The sequence below is a fragment of the Sphaeramia orbicularis genome, chromosome 24, assembly GCF_902148855.1.
Source record: "Sphaeramia orbicularis chromosome 24, fSphaOr1.1, whole genome shotgun sequence".
NCBI classification, from domain to species: Eukaryota; Metazoa; Chordata; class Actinopteri; order Kurtiformes; family Apogonidae; genus Sphaeramia; species Sphaeramia orbicularis.
This window is the reverse complement of record NC_043979.1, coordinates 7,531,893-7,547,409: the sequence shown is the minus strand read 5'-3', so window position 1 is coordinate 7,547,409 and position 15,517 is coordinate 7,531,893. Positions and strand designations below refer to the sequence as shown.

Below are 15,517 nucleotides of genomic sequence, written 5' to 3'. Positions count from 1 at the left end.
ATGTATTCAATATATCCATTCCATTCCACAAAATTTACCAGATGCGCGCACACACACACGCTCGGATGCACGCATACACATACGTACACACTTTTCTTTAAAAAGGTTTATACCCCCTGATATTATCAAACTGTAATAGTTAATAATGATAATATCTAGCCAGCAGTTAGCTTAGTCAGTTAACTTTGAATACACTCTCAATAATGTTATATCCTCTTGTACTAAATATATAAGCTTGTACGTGGTATATGCACGAATTTCAACAAAACGAACTGTGCACCAAAGAAAATTGATCACTGATTACCTTTCAACATGTGTACTAGAAAGGAAGGAAGTCTGGACAACTGAAGGAAGTCAATGTCACACCATTGTCCTCTAGTGGTCAATTATGGGAACTCAAAAAATCCCTAACAGTGAAAAAAAATACTATCTTCAAGAGTGAGTTAATTATTATACGTGACAAAAATCTTACATCATAATTATTAGCCCCTTATTAGATTAACAGACCAAATTTCCAGCACTATTTGTACCTTGCATTAATATTGCCGCAACACCAGTGATCGTGATCAGTTTTGAGAGAGATTTTCAAACTGACATCATTAAGTTATGTTGACACATTTAAATTGACATTTCACTGAACTGGCTTACAATCTTGAGTTGTAATGCCAATAACTCATGAAGTTAAGTTGTCATTTCATAACTCATTTTGTTAAATGGAAGTAAATTATAGAAACAAGTTATGACAACTAATTGAGTTTATGACTTTTTACAGTGTAGTCCTTCATCATTGACCTCTAAGTGTCCCAAAATCAGTCCAAACTCAAATACATGCTTCATCTGCAGTGTGTGTGGAGCTGATTATGTTCATGCCATCAGTTTATAGAGTTTAAGGAGGCCACTCAAATGTGGCGGTAACTATTTGTTTTCTAACACACAAACCCCCTCCCCCATCCTGCCACTTGTCTTCTTTTTTATTTTCAACTGACAACTTGTAAATACAAGTTAAATTCAACACGCACCTAGATGAAAAAACTTTCAATCAGTCAAGACAATGAATTAATGAACATTTAACTCTTGAAAACAAGAACAGCTGAGTTGAAAATCCAAAACTAGTCGGAGCTCTTTGAGTTGAGAAGAAATAAGTGGATATAACTAAATGGGGCTGTAATGTTTTGCAGTGTAGGTATGAGGGCAGAGGTTGACAAAAATATTAAGTGGCACCTAAACTGAAGCCAAATCTTAAAGGTGGAAAGTACTTTGCCAAAGAATTACGTGTGAAGTTTGAAGGGATTCAATGGGGGGAAAGAGAGAGTAAGGCCAGTAAGGAAGATGAAGAGAGTAATTGAGCCTCTAGTGTACACTATAATAAGCCTGGGGATGGACACCAAAAAATACATTTGTGAATATGCACTGACCAGTAATAAAGCAGAAGATTGGGTAAAGTGAGACCACCACTGAACTTACATTTTTGCAGAAGCGAGTATCTCACCCTGGGAGGTTGACCGCCCCACAGTGTTTTGGGTAAAAACAGAGGAATACATTCAAACAAGAAAATGAATTTAGGCAGTACAGTCATTTTAACGGCATTAATTCTACCCATTAGTGACAGAGGCAAGGAGTTCCACCTGTGCAAATCAGCTTTGATCTGATTCAGCAATGGGGCGAAATTAGCAGCATAAAGAGAGGATAGAGAATGGATCGCATTAATCCCTAGATATCTAAACTCTGATGTGCTAAGTTTAAAAGGAAGATCAGATTGTTTGATTAATAAAACAGAAGAGTTTATGGGGAAAACATTCACTCTTGAGGAGGCTGACTTGATAGCCAAAAAAGGAACCAAAATTATGTAACAAAGATAAAATTGACATGATGCTGGTTAAAGGATCTGATTCATATAGAAGTAGGCCATCAGCATAGAGAGATAATGTAAGTTCCGCATTGAACCGAGAGACTCCTCGAAATAAAGGAAGGGATTTTAGAGCAATAGACAATGGTTCAATGGCAAGGGCAAATAGTAAAGAGGAAAGATGATGCCCCTGTCCAGTGCCACATGAAAATGTAAAGTAACTTGAGTGAATGTCATTAGTGTGACAGGGGGAGGAGTAAAGAAGCCTGATCCATGTTATCAAATCAAATCAAATTTTATTTATATAGCACCAAATCATAACAAAAGTTGTCTCATGACACATTACATATAGAGTTGGAGAGAACCAGACTCTAAGCCAATTTACAGAAACCCAACAGAATCCTCCAGGAGCAAACACTTGTGACTGGTGATAGTGGCGAGGAAAAACTTCCCTTTAATAGGCAGAAACCTCGAGCAGACCCAGACTCCTGAAGGATGGCTGTCTGCCTTGACCAGTTGGGGTTAAAGAGAGAGAGTAAAGGAGGAGAAAAGAGAGAGCGATAGAGATTGATAGAGACTGGGGGAGAGGGGGGAGGTAGGAGGAGACACATAGATGCAGCTGATGCACAGATAACTGAACTAGAACATCTATGGAACTATAAAATAAACACTATCATAACTATATGGATAAATGAGTGATGATGATGAAGGAGGAGAGAGGCAGAACCACAGCAGCAGGTCCAGAGATGATCCTGGGAAAACCTGTGATGATCCTGGGAAAACCTGTGAGGCGATAAAGCACAGAGACTCCAGGGAAGAAGTCAAGTCAGTGACATGTATTCACTGGGGCGTAAACAGAAGAGAGAATTAGGAAAGAAAAGGTCAGGGAGAAAGAGGAGCAGAGAGGAGGTCATAGAGGAGGAGGAGCAGAGCAGAGCTCAGTGTGTCCACATGAGTCTCCCAGCAGTCTAAGCCTATAGCAGCATAACTAAGAGCAGCCTGAGCTGCCCTAACTATAAGATTCATCAAAAAGGAACATTTTTAACCTACTCTTAAACATAGAGAGGGTGTCTGCCTCCCGGACCGAGGCAGGGAGGTGGTTCCACAATTGTGGAGCTTGATAGCTGCAGGCTCTGGCCCCCATCCTACTTTTGGAGATTCTAAGGACCACCAGTAAGCCTGCATGTTGAGAGCGTAGTGCTCTAGATGGTTTGTATGGAAAAGCTCTTTCAGATAAGTAGGTGCCTGGCCATGAAAGGCTTTGTAAGTGAGGAGGAGTATTTTGAAGTCTATCCTTGCTTTTACAGGGAGCCAGTGTAGAGAAGCCAGCACAGGAGAAATATGGTCTCTGATACTGGTTCTAGTCAGTACACAGTTATAAATCTGTTACCAAATACAAATTTGTGGAGTGCAGCAAAAAGATAATTCCATTCAACATGATCAAATGCTTTTTCAGCATTGATCGAAATCACAACTTCAGGAACTCGAGAGGGATCCTTGGAAAAAATCACATTCAGAAGTGTGCAAACATTATAAAAGAGCTGGCACCCTTTGATAAAACCATTTTGCACTTCTGATATGATGGTACAAAGAATCCTTTCAAGCCAGATTGCCAAAGCTTTGGCTAAAATTTTGACATCTGAATTTAATAAGGACACAGGCCTGTATGAAGTACATGATTCAGGGTCTTTGCCCTTCTTTAAGAGAAGGCTTATGGACATCTGAGTCAAAGTCAATAGTAGCGAATCATGTTTGAGGGATTCATTGTAGACAAAGATGAGAAGAGGGGCTAGTTTGTCCAGGAATCTCTTTAAAAAAAAAACTCTACACTTAATCAGGGCTGGGGCCCTGTTAGTTTGCATAGCTTTAATAGCTGTTATGATTTCTTGCAAAGTGAGAGGAGAATCCAACTCATTAGCCAGCTCTGAGTCAACAGTAGGTACAATGAGATTTTCAAGAAAGGATGTCATTTCTGCTGTAACTGGTGGAGATTTCGATTTGTAGAGAGAAGAGAAATAGATATAATAATAATAATAATAATAATAATAATAATAATAAAATTATTGATAGTCAATAGATCAGAAGTTAATAAGCCAGAAGAATCTCTAATTTTGGGAATCAATCTGGATGCTGCCTGTCTTTGAGCCAATAGTTAATAGGACAATAAAAGCATTAAATGCATCATCAAATAGCAGAAGTGGATTGAATCTCCAAGGGAAAGGAAAAGTAGATTGATCATCACATTTTATATTCAGAGATAGAGGAACGTGATCTGAAATAACTATCAAGTGGTATTCAGAAGAAATAACTTTAGGGAGAAGAGAGTTGTCAACCAAATAGTAATCAATATGAGAATACAATTGATGTACTTGCAAAAAGAAAGAAAATTCCTTACCTTGGGGATTGGAGAACCTCCAGGGATCGGATAACCATTTTTTTGACATAAATTGGAAACTGATTTTCATATAAAGGGTTGGGTACCAGTACGAGTACCAGTACACAATTCAAATCAGCACCTAATATCAAAAGATGATGATATAAAAAAGGTTTACCAAATAACTTGTCAGTAAAATATGGATCATCAAAATTTGGTGTGTATATTTTCCCCAACAGTCCAGGGTAATGGTAAAGAGTGCCTGCAACAATTAAATATCTTCCATTTTTATCTGCTATTATCTCAGTAGCAGAGAAAATAACTCTTTTGTTGACCAAGATTGCCACGTCTCTGGCCTTGGAGTCAAAGCTTGAATGGAAAATGTCACCAATCCATTAATGTTTCAGTCTAAGTTGATCTCTGTTATGCAAATGAGTTTCTTGAAGAAACACTGTGTCAGTATCTAAACATCTTAGATAAGAAAATATCTTTGATCACTTAATAAGATTATTCATACCTTTTTCATTCCATCTTAGGAATCTAATGCTTGGTCCATGATAACGGTTGTGACAGTTATCATTCATCAATAGTGTTGCTTGGAAGAAAATCTGACCATCTCACCCTTCACACCTAGGGTAATGAAAGAAAGGAAAAAAGAGACAAAGCAAAGCATCTATGCATACAAAGACATGACCCAAGAACCAACAACCCAGACCACCCACCCAACCACACAACCACACAGCAAATGTTCCCATCCCCAAACAATAGGAACAGTCATGCAGACTCCAATAGGAGACAGAAAAAGAGATGCTTACGACTGTATTTAGGTTTAGCAAATGAGCATCCTGCAGAGCAATGAACTACAGATAAAATATATGCATATACGTGGCACATGAAGTCAAAAATCTCAGCTACTATTATGTAAGTTTCAATAATAGAAAAAAATAAGAAGAAACAAAGGATACCATGGCCTTCAAAATAACAATAGTAGTAGAAAAAAGTTACGTGATACAGCAGTGGGCCACAGAATTATATGAGTGTCATTAAATAAGAGCAACATAGCCATGAGAAATGTAATTATCTTGACAGTGATTGACAGTTCTGTTCTCAGTGGAAGTCACTACCACAGAGGGAATCATAACATAAAGTCACATTTGCCGAGTCACTAATCAAAGGGCTTAGGCTGAACATGAATATTGTGCTGGAGGTGCCATCAGAGGAAATCAGGATACAGTCTCATTGGTTATCTTTTTGATGAATACTGTGGTTTCTTCTGGTGAAGTGAAGTCATGTTGCTAGCCTACGCAATTGGGCAGGATAGAGCAGATCAAATCTGACTCCTTCGATATCACGGAGCTGCCGACGTACATCGTTGACTCCCTTAATATCACGGAGCTGCTGACATACATTGTAGAAGGCATGAGCCCATGTCATCTTGGCCATGTGGTCTGGGAAGGCAGAGATGGTCGTATTATGGAGTTTTACCTGCTGCAGCTCTCTCGATTTTCTGAGAATAGTGGAGCAGTCTGAATAATGGTGAAGTTTTACCACAATAGCAAGGGGACACTCACCAGGTCTGGGCTTCTGCATCACAGATCGATGGGCTCCGTCCACAAGTGGCTCCTTATCTTGACTGAAAGCCTCTATCAGCAGCAAGCCCTAGACTCTACACTCAAAAAAAACAATTTGTTGGATGAACATAATAAAAATATGAAAAGAATTTCCACCTAATTAAAATGCTTTCATTTAGTGAGACACAATTTTGTTGAATCAACTAATTGTAAGTATGTTGAGTAAACACTAAGTTTTGGCGTTACCATTACTTATTTCCAATGTATGAATCCAACTTCATTTGTAAAAGTTGTTTCAGCATGTTCACTAAGGAATTTGACTTAATTGTCTTAGGGCACATTAATTTTTACAGTATGACTATGGATAATTTATTTTGACAGGATAGGTACAGTTTAAATTTTAAGCGATGCAATACCACTAATTAATCATACTGCCTGAACAACACTAAAGTAAGTTAAATTATCAGAACATAGCCTGTAGCTCTATTCTTAGATCATTAGGGATTCTTAACCCTTCCCTTCTGTCACAGTTCCTTACTTAAAGTTTCCCAGAGCAATCAGGCTGCATGGGTGTGCTTAAGCTCTTGCACCAATGTGGTTGAAGGTGTAATCAGCCAGAACATCTGTTCTTGAAGGGGCCATTTTGAAACATCATGAGTCAATGTGGCCTTGCTCATACTGGTGTGGGAATCCTCATTAAATATTTGGCTTGATTACTCACTAACAGATCTAGATTACATCGGTGCTTTAATCCTAGGACTAGTGTTAAAGTTAAGGTTAGTTCTGAAGTAGACTAAATGACGCCTGTAAAGTTTCCGAAAAATGACTCAGACATGATTTGTGACATTGATATGCTTTTAGTTAGTTTCTCCAAAAACACTCCATTCCGTCTTCTCTTGCTCTCTGTTTCTATTCCACATTCTTTTTTCTTCTGGAGGCTTAACCAAACATTTATTTATTTTACCTTTATTTAACCAGGAAGTCCCTTGAGATGAAATCTCTTTTTCGAGGGAGACCTGACCAAGAGGCACATCAGTACAATACAAATGAAGTAACAGAGTATAAAACTACATACAATTAAGACAACATAAAATGACATAACAGCTCAAGAGCACTCCCTTTATAAAAAGCTATAACATGAACATTACAATGTCCATAAACCCAAGACTTAGGATTAGGGCAAGGGTAGGGTAAGAGCTAGATTACATGATGCCACCCTCTGCTCTGGAGAGGTATTGCATATAGGATTCCTACCTAAACCCATTAGGTTGTGTTGATGTCACACTGAGGTTACCCCTTTACGTCAGATCCCCGGGCCACACCAACACAGACACAAGAAAGCGATGTTTATATAAAAGCAAGGATTTATTTGGAATAAAATAGGAACAGAATGGAATCTATGTTATAAAAACAATTAAAACGCTACTGATCAGTGATTAAAATATGTTAAAACTTAAAACAATCTAAAAAGGGACCGCAGCAAATAAAACACAATAATGTCTCGGAGTCCCACATCCATTCAAACAAATCAGCGCTAGGCGCTAGTCAAAATACTCAGGTCTGTTGACGGCGTCCGTGTAGCATCATGCGGTGAGTCTTTATTGAGGCCTTGTCTCTCTGTTGGTCCGGTCACAGCGCCACATCCTCGCTCTATCACAGCTAGTCCGGGTCGGGGAGACTGTAGCGGCGTGTGCTTTGTGTCCTCTGGTGAACTGTCATGCGGCTTCGTACTCCTGCAGCTCCGATACGCTGTTCCTCGCCGGCTCGTCCTCCCCCAGGAACGCTCCGCCACAGCTAGAAGAACAGTATCGACTTACGAGCTGTTTCACACAGATAGCAGTCACATACACCCACACAAACACGGTTTCATACGTTCCTTCACTTAGCGCATTTGTGGCTCATCAAGGTCCTTTTCCCCCAACACCGTCCGAAGACTGGAACGCTGGACATAAAACGCCGTCCTGCAGAGCCTCAAGCTCCTTCCTTGTCGCAAAGTCTGTGTCTTTAAATCTGAAGAGGAAGTCCGTGGAAGGGGTGAGTGTAACACCTTTCAGGTACGCACCTCCGCTAATTATCTAGCCCAGCTGGCTGTGGACCAATAGTTAGTCAGTGTAGAGGGAGGGGAACAGGGGGCGACAGAAGTGCTGGATAAAAAAGTCCAATCCACATTGGCTTCTGCTTAGTCCATGTAAAATCACTGCAAGCTGAACAGTCAGAATATAATGTACACACATCATGCAATATAAAATTTACGATAAAAAATGCACAGCAAGCATTAACACACTAAAAGCATCGCCATGTAAGATTGTTTAGCATATAACAGCCCCTGTCATCCTGTGACATTGACAAAAAGCAGTCTTGTAGTTTTATGGATTTTGCATGTCATGTTAAAACTACATGATTTAAAAATGTTGAACCACTAAACATGAATATAATAGAAGCTACATGTTAAACTTATGTTGTTAAAACACACACCCATGTTGCTTTTTTTTTTGAGTAAATCTTCACATTTATTATCAAGCCTTGCATATTATTTGGATAAATTTTCAACCTGGGCGACACGGTGGTGCAGTGGTTAGCACTCGTGCCTCACAGCAAGAAGGTCCTGGGTTCGATTCCAACACCAGTCGACGGGGGGTGGGACCTTTCTGTGTGGAGTTTGCATGTTCTCCCCGTGTCTGCGTGGGTTCTCTCCGGGTACTCCGGCTTCCTCCCACCATCCAAAGACATGCACTAATAGGTTAACTGGTTAGTCTAAATTGCCCATAGGTGTGAATGTGAGAGTGATTGTTTGTCTCTATATGTTCAGCCCTGCGATGAACTGGCGACTTGTCCAGGGTGTACCCCGCCTTCGCCCCTGTGTAGCGGGATAGGCTCCAAGCGACCCCCGTGACCTTAGTGAGGATTAAGCGGGTTCAGAAAATGAATGAATGAAAATTTTCAACCATGTTCTGAAGAAGAACCAAATATTCTGAGCAGGTGGAGAGAGACTGCTCCATATCAGCAACTGTGGCCTTGAGTCCTGTTACGTCAGATTTTATGGAAGAAATACTACCAGACAGTTCTGTTTTCAGTGCAAGCAGTTCCAGCTTAATAGATGTTAAAGTATCACTTAATGCTGCTTGGAGCTCTGTCTTGAAAGTAGCCACAACGTCATTACGGAGGGCGAACAGGAGCTCTTTTTTGAGTTAGGTGATGTCTGTAGTAGGAAGTGGTGAGGTTAGTGAGGGTGAGGAGGCATGGCCGGACTGAGACTCATTTTCAGCCCTGGAGTTTCATACCTCAGACCGGCCCACTTTAGATCACGACCGATTATTATTAAAATCATGCAATTATAACCTTACATGTTAGGTCTACACACTGTTCTACAAAGCCTTCTAATTCAGTGTATTTTCTAAAATATTTCCACTTCAGTGCAAGTAAAGGTTGCTTCACAATGTGGATTTATTTCAAAAGTGAGTGCACATTGACATCTCCAACATTATTATTCCTCACAACACAACAATAACAGAATCTATATTTTTGTTCTTATAAGTGTTAACATTTTTCAAACCTTTAAAATGTTTGAAATGAAATGAAAGTATAAAAATATTAAAAATTAAAAAAAAATAAATAATAAAGCTTGCTGCACTTTCTAATAACTATTATTTTTGTATCCTCTGCAACAAAAGATTTCCATCACAACTTACTTGCGGTTTGTTCCATCGATGCTATTGAAAACTTTTGGTATAGTGATATTAGGGGTTTGATGAGGATGATAAGAAAAAAATATGTGTATCCTGTGACTGAGGGCGAGCAAAGCAATCAAAGCTAGCAACAGACTCATCTTCATCTGTGTCATTTCTGACTAGTGGTTCAGGGTTGTGCTGCTGAGCTGCTCCTCTGTCATCAGTAGACTCTGCTCTCCCTTTCACACTTCCTCCAGTTTCCCTAGACTCGCCTGCACCTGTATCACAATAAAAAATAATATCTACAGACATTTTGACTTACTGAACTAATTAAGATATTTACATTGGCAAAATATGCAGGCTTATTTGATATTACTTTATGCTATTGCCTTTCAGTTGTGGGCTTTGTGTATTTACTGTCTCACTTTTAATAATAAAAAATAAAATAGGTCAGGACTATCATTTGGGTCTAGAAAGTGGTTTTAGGAGAACTAATGCTTGTTCACACAGTCTGTTCCAACAGCTCACCTTTTCCTTCCATCCTAACAGGAACAATCCCCTCATCACTACTTGCTCCTGGCTCTGCTTCTGACACTAAAGCACAGTTTAAAAATGGTCATAATTCTCAGCACAAATCTTCTATTTTGCAAAGCCTTGGTGTCAGTTTCATTCATGTAGTGCTGAATCCTGGAGCATCTCAGAGCACCTTTCATACTGAACAGGCCTACACCATACTCTTCAATGGAGCCTATTTATTAATAATCTTCCCTCTCTGAGCAGTCCTACCTGCCCACTCTGGACTTGTGGGCTCATGGCTGGTGTCTGCTGCTGGATGTTCTTTCTGACTCTGAGGAGCTACAAGACAAAGTTTCCCAGTTATGGGGCGTCGTATCATACTATTATTTAAATGATATAACGTTATGTTACACGCCACAATGCCACACAATTCATTGACTCGATAATTAACTAGCTTGAAAGGTGGTTTACCCGGTTCGTCGTCCTTATTAGTTTCCAAACGGGAGGTCGTTTTTGTGAAAAAGTTGCCGATTTTGTCACATTTGGCTGCGTTTGCTTCCAGAGCTTTCCTCTTTTTAATTCTTGTCTTCTCTACACCACCTTTGCTCTTTCTATTATCCATGTTTCATACAGCAAACACAGCTGACCATCCACAGCCTGCAGAGCACAGATGGTATATGCTCCACAGCTACAGTACAGAGCTACTAACCGTATGCAAGGACAAATTACGCCAGGTCACGGTGTGTCCGCAAAAAAAACAGGAAGAAAACAAACAGTTTGCTAGCAGAGGGGGTGTGGCCCAGGAACAGCGGCTGCAGATTACGTGATCAACTCAGTGCTATGACTGAACACCGGCCCCCAAAAAATAAATAAATAAATAAAATGTTAAATACATATTTAAAGTGAACTCCGGCCCTTGCAGCCCAAATATTATACCGGCCCACCGGGAATTGTCCCGGTCCTCCCGATTAGCCAGTCCGGGCCTGTGAGGAGGTGAGGGGGTCAGAGGCAGCGTGGGGCGGGGACATAGCATGCGCTGCAGGCCACAGGTTAGCCTGAGGGATGTTACCGGTCTTCTGATTTTTTAGAGGCATTCGGTAGCTGAGTCAGTAAAAACGCAAACCTAAGCACTAGCCACTTTTACACAGAGATTCTGGAAAAAAGGCTAGATGGGGATCACACCTTTTTTCCACCATTGACTGATTTACACAGCCAAGCCAAAGGCATAACAGAGGTGAGACAGGTTGGACTTTGACACAGTGAACCTGCGTTTCGGAATCAAAGGGGTGGCAGCGTAGTGCTCATTTTTAAATCCCCCTTGGTGCATATAGAGGCACTAGCATGGATTCTTCAGCCTGCCGCTGTTGGCTTCGTGCCTGCCACGGCCACCTTTGTGCCCACCGCGGCCGTCTTCCTGTCCGCCGCAGGTGAAAATGGCACATAGCCGCAGAATCATGCCTGTGCCTCCATATGCGCCCGCTGTGTCACCTGCACCGGGGGTTGCCGTCACCAAAACATTACACCTTGATTATGGAATGAGAGGTGTTCCTTTCACATAGCATTCCGGAATCATGATCCCACCTTTATCACGGCTCTGTTACTACCTCCAGAGCCGTTACAAAGCCACAATAAAGGTGGGACCGGATGATCCCACCATTTTGTTTACACAGACATCATTCTGGAATAAAGTTGAAATATTCCCACAACAGAAGTGTCGTGCAAAAGGGCCTAATGAACGTGAGGCAAATGAGGCTCAATGATTAAATGTAAATCAACTCTGCGGGAGCTCACCGACGCGTGTCTTACTTAATGTTTCACGAAGTCAGAAGAGTCTCTAAACGCATTCCTTGATGGTAACTGAAGTTATTTGTCTTGAGAGGAAAATGAGAATGATGATGTTCCAAATTATTACAAGTGTAGAGCACTGAGCTCTGCTGTGCTCTACTTTATAAGAATACATCATTATACATCTGCTTTAGTTGTGGTTCAGCTAACACAATCTTGTTTTCATACACAAATCAGATTCAAGTGAACATACCATTTTGTGTGTGCAACTTCTGTTTTTACCTGACCTTCTAGTATGATGGAAAGCCTATCAAATACTAATTGACACAAAACACCTTTATTAATGCTTAAAGGCACAATATATACTGTATGATCACATTTTTTTGTTGGAGTAATTTGTTGACAACTCTCGGTTAACAAACACAAATTAAAAGAAAGTACAACAACATGTAAATTTTCAAAAAGCTTCTTCGTGTGAGAATGTGTAAAATAGAGACTGTGGTCTGCTACTTGTGTGCAAAGTTCAACCCAGGGTTGTTTGTTCTCTGCTTCAGGTATCACCACTGTGCTCACCATGTCCACCATCATCACTGGAGTCAATGCCTCCATGCCCAGGGTCTCGTACATCAAAGCTGTGGACATTTACCTGTGGGTCAGCTTTGTTTTTGTCTTCCTGTCTGTGCTTGAGTACGCTGCTGTCAACTATCTGACAACAGTGAGAGACAGCAGAGACCGGAAGCTCAGAGAAAAAGCCAGAGATCAGGTAGACACTTTTGGAAATCACAGAGATTTACAATTGACCCTTTGCCAAGTTACACTTGGCTTGTCAAGCTTTCACACCCAGCATGTCTTCATGGTGGTCAGGTTGCAGACAGAACTCCAACATGAATTTAAGTCCTATATTCGTAATTGTTAATCCAGCACACCTAGAAGCCATTATATTATCAGGCTTCTGCAGATGAGCTGATTATTAATTGAACCAGTTGTGCTGGAAGAGAGAAATATCTAAAACATGCAGGATACCGGCCCTCAAGGACCGAATTTGAATACCCCTGCACTACATAGAACTTTAGGACTCAAATTCAGGACTCAAACTAGTGTTTGCTAGTGTTGCTCATAGTTGTTAGCAAATAAACATAGTTGAATATTAATTGTGTTGTAACTGTAATATAGGTAGTGGTGTACCATTTTAGGCTAAACAAACATTGTTTAGACCTCTTTTTCCAGTGAAGTAAGAATTAAACAATTATACAAGATGAATTAACTAATGAATATATGAAATACTTCATACCACACAAGGTTTTCTTTATTTACTAATTAATATATGATAGTAAATATTTACTAACTGGGCTAACCTAGTATCATAGTATCATAGTATCAGTAACAATTAGTATCATAAATCTGAGAACTTAAATTGTGATTGTAGCTCTGAAATGTGTATTTTCATCCTTTTTATTTGTTTCTCTGTGATATTTCAGAAGCGATAATAAATGGAAGTGTGTCACTATTTCAGATGAGTATCGCATCTGTATTTGGTTAATCATTAAAATAATCAAAAACCCCTCAGATATCCTCAAAATAAAATGCATACAAGATATTATTTTGTAGTCTGTTTAACTCTGGACAATAATCAGTATTGAATCTCCAAAACTGTCTGCCAGTTTCTATTTAAAAGTAACACCAAAGGGTCCATCTATGAGTGAGGTCTTCCACACTCTTTAAAACATATCCACATCTCTCCTCTGATGTTGTTGGCCTCAGAAAATCCTTGTAATCTTTGAGGATATCTGTTATCAGACTTAAAGGACACATATGCACAGTATTTTACCATTTTCACAAGTTCTGCACTTCAAGATGCCACCCAACCCTAATTGCAGTCACTAACATAGGAGTGGGCTGTGGTCATTCTTAGTGAAAGGCTATCAATAGCTTTCATATTTTTAGTTGTCTTTTTCTTTCTGCTTTTTCACAAAGTTCCAGACAATCCCCTGCACCTGTGGGATGCCCCACACCAGGACCATGAGGTTGGATGGAGCATACAGCGAGGCTGACGCTAACAGTCTGGCAGGTTACACCATAGCTTCCATGGCAGCTGGTAACTCATTGGAAAAACAAGAACGAATGGTGGTGCATCTTTCCCTGGACAACAAGCCTACTGGGGTCAAAAAGAAGGGCCTCCGTAGATTCCGCATCATCCACAATACCCATGCCATTGATACCTACTCTCGCATGATCTTTCCTGGTGCTTACATCCTATTTAACCTGATCTACTGGTGCGTCTACTGCTGAGTGTATGTGTTTCAGCATAAATTATTGTGGTGGAAGAAGGAAGTAGACAATAATTTTGTTAAGCTTAGCATTAAGATAGCTACCAAGGTGGAGCAACACCTTTTTGTGGATGTCTGGACCAATTGTAGAAAATCTGATGATTCTGTGAGGATGTGAATATCCTCAGCTAAAGCTCATGTGTCACCACAGGATTTGATAGTTTCTCATATTCAAAGACTTATGTGGGCCTTGTTACATCACAACAGTAGTCATAACACCCAAATGTCTTCTGAAAGAGAGTTGATCCCAACTAGGTATCATGGTTTTGTAAACCTTTTTTGCCCTATTTGTAGATGTTTGCATCTCATGATATATTTCTACACTTTTTGGTCCAAATGCTGCATACAAAGCATCTGTATATACATATTAAAGGCTGGACATTATAATTTCTTAATCCTTTAGTTTCTACATGTGTCTGTATGTTGTCGATAGGAAAGCCGTGTAAAGTGGGTTAATCTTGGGTAGAACTGTGGCACTGATGCTCTGCAAGTTTAAGGTGCCAACAAAATAAAACATGTGCTGGGTTTGTCATAAATAATATTTGATATGGAACATAAAAAAACAGACACAGGTGTTAGCCATAGGTTTTTGGACTTCAGTTAAACCACAAGTTTGTGTTTTTGTTGTTTACATATTTGCTTTTCTAAGCCATATTTGGACAAAACTTGGTAAACAGGTGGAGTGGAACTCATCATATTAATGCTAATGCTAACGTACTGAAAATGTAAGACTGCTATCATAACTGTCACTTAATAATTATTAATAAATGGTAACGGATTGAGGTCCGTTGTGCAATAGATCCCCCAAGTAAGTGGGAGCCAGGCCTTTTTTTTAATAGCCATCAGTGGCCAATCAATAGCATTAGTAATGAAAGTAATCACTTGTAACAGTAATTCACTGGCTTCAGCTTCAAGCCACGGTTGTTGCTCTGACCACTTAAATCTCTACAGATCCCTTACCCTGCATTGTGTATGACCTAGGAACGACATGAGCATCATATACTCAGCCCACAAATTAGACATAAAACATTTATTGAAGCCATCTTGAAGATTCTCAGATCTGAAACCAAAACTTTCTTAAAAGCATTGGAGTCAAGTAATCATGATCCATCTTGGATGTAGAACAAGCAGGACTGAGCTGCATGAAAAAGAATTAAAGAATTATGTCTGTCTGTCCAGTGTTCCTGTGCAGGATGCAAACACAAATTTTCAGCTCGGAACTGGTGTGCTTTAAATATATGTATGCTGTTAATGCACAATAATAAAATGAAGTCTTTGAAGTTTTGGGATGAACCAGAGTCAGTGTCTATCCTCACACAGTTCCTCTATGCTCTGATGCTCTCTCTCTCTTCATGACGAAACTGTCAAGATAATAACAGTTTAGCATTTGGCTGCTGTTGCCTCTCTAACCTTTGAAACTGACAGAGTCA

General features: G+C 39.9%; 1 protein-coding gene across 2 annotated transcripts in view; it reads left to right on the top strand.

Moving 5' to 3' along the window:
* Positions 1-14,365, top strand: part of gabrr2b (gamma-aminobutyric acid type A receptor subunit rho2b) — a 51,972-nt gene extending 37,607 nt beyond the window's left edge. The window contains exons 6-7 of one of the 2 annotated variants that reach the window (XM_030127815.1): positions 12,315-12,523; positions 13,741-14,365. In XM_030127815.1, the coding sequence (XP_029983675.1) occupies positions 12,315-12,523; positions 13,741-14,049 (518 nt within the window). In that variant the 3' untranslated portion in view covers positions 14,050-14,365. Of the gene's footprint in view, positions 1-12,314; positions 12,524-13,734 lie in introns of both variants that reach the window. The other variant, XM_030127814.1, reaches the window with a different exon arrangement.
* Positions 14,366-15,517: the final 1,152 nt, after the last annotated feature.